This window comes from Gavialis gangeticus, unplaced genomic scaffold (assembly GCF_001723915.1).
Source record: "Gavialis gangeticus isolate Ggan-Ray unplaced genomic scaffold, GavGan_comp1, whole genome shotgun sequence".
NCBI classification, from domain to species: Eukaryota; Metazoa; Chordata; order Crocodylia; family Gavialidae; genus Gavialis; species Gavialis gangeticus.
Genome location: NW_017729004.1, coordinates 12,170,525 through 12,175,160, shown reverse-complemented (window position 1 = coordinate 12,175,160; position 4,636 = coordinate 12,170,525). Strand labels below are relative to the sequence as shown.

The 4,636-nt window shown below is 41.9% G+C and overlaps 1 protein-coding gene across 1 annotated transcript in view; it reads left to right on the top strand.

The window, feature by feature from the left end:
- The window catches only part of WDR48 (WD repeat domain 48), a 37,347-nt gene that overhangs the window by 15,990 nt on the left and 16,721 nt on the right, over positions 1-4,636 (top strand). The window contains exons 11-13 of the mRNA XM_019508097.1: positions 2,009-2,106; positions 2,293-2,400; positions 2,827-2,923. Of these exons, the coding sequence (XP_019363642.1) occupies positions 2,009-2,106; positions 2,293-2,400; positions 2,827-2,923 (303 nt within the window). The remainder of the gene's footprint in view (positions 1-2,008; positions 2,107-2,292; positions 2,401-2,826; positions 2,924-4,636) is intronic.

Genomic DNA, 4,636 nt, shown 5'->3' with positions numbered 1-4,636 from the left:
GGGGGGGGGGGGGGGGGGGTGTGGAGGAACACAGTACCCAATCTAAAGCCCATTGTTTTCTAAGGGAACCTCTCCATCATTTTAATGGGTCTTTGGATCATGGCCCTATTTATCTTAAAATGAAAGGCATCTGCAAAATAAAAAAAGCACAGCATGACCTATGAACCACTAATGGAAAGAATAAAAACATAAAATGCTATTTAAAGCATATTCCATAATAAATTTACTCTGGAGAAGAAGCGAGAGTTGTCATGGGGAGATTTAGTGGAATTCTCTTTGAGATGCCATTTTTTTTCTCCTGAGTTGTTTGTTCTGAGTTAGGTTTTAATTCACCAGCACTGATAACCTATGATGATAATGAAGGACAATCCAGTGGTCAGTGTGCTAGCCTGGGACAAATGAGAAACTGGGGTACAATTCTTTATTCCTTGATACTAGACGTGCTAAAATTCTAATATTATAAAAGCCATAGTCTGTCTGTTTGTCTGTCCATAATACTTTATTCACACTCTGATTGGCTGATGGAAACAATCAATCAGATTGCAAATACAGCATTCAGCCAGGAGGTGGCGGAGTGCTGCCATGATGGTGGTGGCATGGGGACTGGGGGAGGGGTGAGGCCAGCTCCCCCCCCCCAGCTCCCTGGAGGCAGTGGCAACAGAGCGGATGGAACAGAGGGGTGATGTCAGAGGAGCCCCCTCTTTGCTCCTTGGAGGTGTGGTGGCACAGCATGGTGGGGAGTGAGGTCAAGACTGCCCTGCTCCCTGCAGGCAATAAATATAGAAAGGGGGCTGAAGCCAGTGCTGCTGGCCTTGCTCCCTCTCTCTCTCCCACAATGCTCCCTCCCAACGGGCCCAGGCTGACAGTGGTGGTGGTGACAGGGTGGGGAGAGGAACAGGGTCTGGCCTGAATGGGGGTGAAATGGGGCCAGATGAGGGGAGTGGGGGCTCAGGGCTGGACATTGGGCTCTGTCCCTGCTGGCTCCCCGGGTGGGGGAGCGGCCTGAAGTGGTGGGGGTGAGGGTAGGGGGAGCGAGCCTGGTCCCAGGCCTCTGTCCCCACCCCCACATGCTAGCGATGGAGTGGATAGAGGAAGCGTAGCTCGGACCCGAAGGTTGGAGGGGTGAGGAGTGGGGCCAGACGCAAGCCACTGTGCCCCCCCCCGCCCTCCTCCCTGCCATCATTCTTGATAGGCAATTGGCTAGTATGCAGTATTTGTCACAGTCAGAGACAGGCTACTGGGCTGGGTAGAACGTGGTCTCACCCAGTAGGCTACTACTTTATTAAAATGGTACTAATAGAACTTATACAGATAGAAAGATGATGACAACATGAGAGCTCTGACCTCACTTAAGAAATAGAGCTGTGCAGTTAGTCATTTTGGATATTGAATATTTCTTTGTTAAATAACATCTGAAAAACAGTAGAAAGCCTAGAACTTAAATAGTGTAGAAATTCATCTAAAACTCATTGAAGTCAATAAACTTCCCATAGACTTAAGCGGGCTGTGGGTCAGGCCATATTTCAGTATTTATACTTCTTTCTGTCTTGGAAAATCAGTCTTTGATATCATTGGAAACATTGTTCATACATATAGATATACATATGCTCAGTGTATGCTGAAAGTTTCAGGCCATGATGGCTCTAGAGAAGTGTGATTTTTAAAAAAAGTTTTTTATTCTGCGTCTGAGACTGAACAAAGTCATAATAGATATATTTTAATTTTGCAGTAAATTTGTTTGGCTCATGTTCTGGATACTTTGGTACTCTGCCTTCAGCTGAAGGGTGTGGGACAGTCTGACTGTGAATTGTGTATCTTTTTGTGTAATATTCTTTTATCCATAGTTGTGGGTTTAAAGCCATACAATATCCAGGTATCCTAAAATGGTAGAACTAAATAATAGCCATAGTCTTGTAGTAATGTGTCTTGTTTGCATATGGCATTGGGTGTTTTGTTAATTAAATTTTAAATGGCAATACTGACCTTTTATCTTGTTTATATTTGCTAGGAGGTGCTAGTATTATTCAGTGCAACATTCTTAATGACAAGAGACATATATTAACCAAAGATACAAATAATAATGTGGCATACTGGGATGTTTTGAAGGTATGTGCAAATTATATATTAAATGCAAATCTTTGATTTTTAGTGTGGTATAGAAGTAAGTATATGAGAGAATTCAGTTTTTTATTAATTCTGTAAAATGAAAATATAAAGTTTTTAAGAGCAAATGTAACTTAATCTTGCGACTGAGAAATTTGTTTTGTTTTTTTTCAATATTCTGTTATTCAGGCCTGTAAAGTTGAAGACCTTGGGAAAGTTGATTTTGAAGAAGAAATTAAAAAAAGATTTAAAATGGTGTATGTGCCAAACTGGTTCTCAGTAGACTTGAAAACTGGGGTAAGACTCAGGTTTCTTAATATGGGCCTTCTGTCATCTTTGTGACTGGATGCAAGTTGTATACACTTCTGAAGGCTTGTGAAGCTTACTTCAATATTTCTTTTCTGTGATATAATTTTAGAAAGCAGTGTTTATGTGATCAAATTAAACATTTCGATCAGCATATTAGTAAATTTTGGATTTTGAGACTTTGGATAAGAGCTATAGGATTCCTTTTGAAGAAGTATTGTCAGTTTAATGTTGTGTAGCAATTTCCAGTGTAATATACATTGGCAAATCATGTCTGTAGATAACCCACTCATAATCAAACTTGGCTGGGCTTATGTAGCTGCAGTTTACAGTGTTTTTTCTGATGCACAAAGAAGTCTGTAGCCTTCTTAATACAGAATATTGCAGTATGTTTAGTTGGTGTGTGTTTCTCAACAGATGTTGACAATTACTTTAGATGAGAGTGACTGCTTTGCAGCTTGGGTGTCAGCAAAAGATGCTGGATTTACCAGTGCAGATGGATCTGACCCAAAATGTGAGTTTAATATTAGTATTTTTCTAAAACAAAATCCCAGGACATACGTTATCTATATTTGTAGCAGATGATGATTTCATAAGTGATTACTTAGATTTTTCCAGTTTTCTTGGAACTAAATTCTCTAAGTAAATTGCTAATGAAAATACTTTGGGAGATTTTTTAGAACAAGTTTTGCATTTGGTTTGTCTATTTCCTTTGGGCATAGTCCTTCAAGGACAGTGAAAAAGTACAGTTGGAAGGCAGACTATTAGACAAAAAACCTAAAGTAGGCTTTAAGCCTGAAGCATAAAGTAGCTGAAAACAGTTCAAACTTTGAAATAGCAAACTAGTTTGTTTTGTCTGCAAAACTAAAAAGTAAGGAAAAGATTCACAAAGGGACTTGGGGATGGTGACACTGAGTATTCCTTTGCCTAAAACCTAGGTGCCAAGCCCTAACAGTGTATTTCACAAACAGAAGTATAGGTACCTTGGATTGGGATTCACACTACTCAGCACATCAGGTGGAAAGATGCTGGGCAGGCCGACAGGAAATGCTGAAGAAAATCTTGCCTTACAATCTGATTCATCCCTTAGATTTAATGTCCCATTAGAGCTCACAATCTGAAACCTCTGCCTATACTTGGGTACTGAAGTCATCCCTTTGTATATAGACTGGATCACTTCCTCTCTACCTTCCCTTTTAGGATAAAGCTGGAGGAAGAGAAACTGGGTGCATCTACATGAGACACTAACCACACAGTAGCATGCAAGACAACAACCGTACTAATACACTACTTTGCAGTAGTATTAGGCTACTGTGCAGTTAGCGTTACTAAAAAGCCATGCACTGGTGCTACTGCACAGTAGTGCCAGTTACTGCTTATTGATTTAGTACTTGGTTATACAAGTAATAAACTTAACGCACAGTAACTACAGCATGTTCATGAACATGTAGATGTGCCCGCTGGGTATGATGGTGGTGATCTTTTGCATGAGAACTCTTCCGTAAGAAAGATCAGGGTTCAATTTCCTTCTTAGTCTGAGGGTGTTCCCATTCAGCATTGCATACTTCCCAGGAGAGTGCCTGTTTACCAGGCTAGAACCTTGACTGTTGAAGCTGAGCCACTGTGCAGAAAAGAACTCAATATTCATTGGGTCAGAAAGAGAATAACCAAGAGGGAACGCAACTCAGTAGCCCAATGTTAAGGGCACTTCCTCAGATGGGGGAGTCTTGGATTATGGTCCCTGTTTCTGAGACTGCCTAGGAAGTATAAGAAGCCAAAGTGGCTCATCTAGGTGGCTTCTGTTTGCCCTCTTGGACTTAAGTAACTAAATTGTGTGGAGTATCTGACTCCATATGAGTGGACTTCTGTGCCCGCAGGAAGTTCTTGCATGCTTAGTATTTCTTGAATTAACTCAAGCATTGCATAAGAAATATGAGCAATTATAATCTACCTGGTGGGATGTGGGCGGTGGGGTCCCCCAGGGCTCGGTCCTCGGGCCCGCACTGTTCAACATCTTCATCAGCAACTTGGACGAGGGGGTAATAAGCACCCTGTTCAAATTCGCAGATGACACTAAGATATGGGGGGATGTGGGCACGTTAGAAGGAAGGAATAGGCTGCAATCAGACCTAGACAGGTTACAGGGGTGGGCGGATGAGAACAGGATGGGATTCAACACCGACAAGTGCAAGGTGCTGCACCCGGGGAGGAAGAACCAGCACCATAC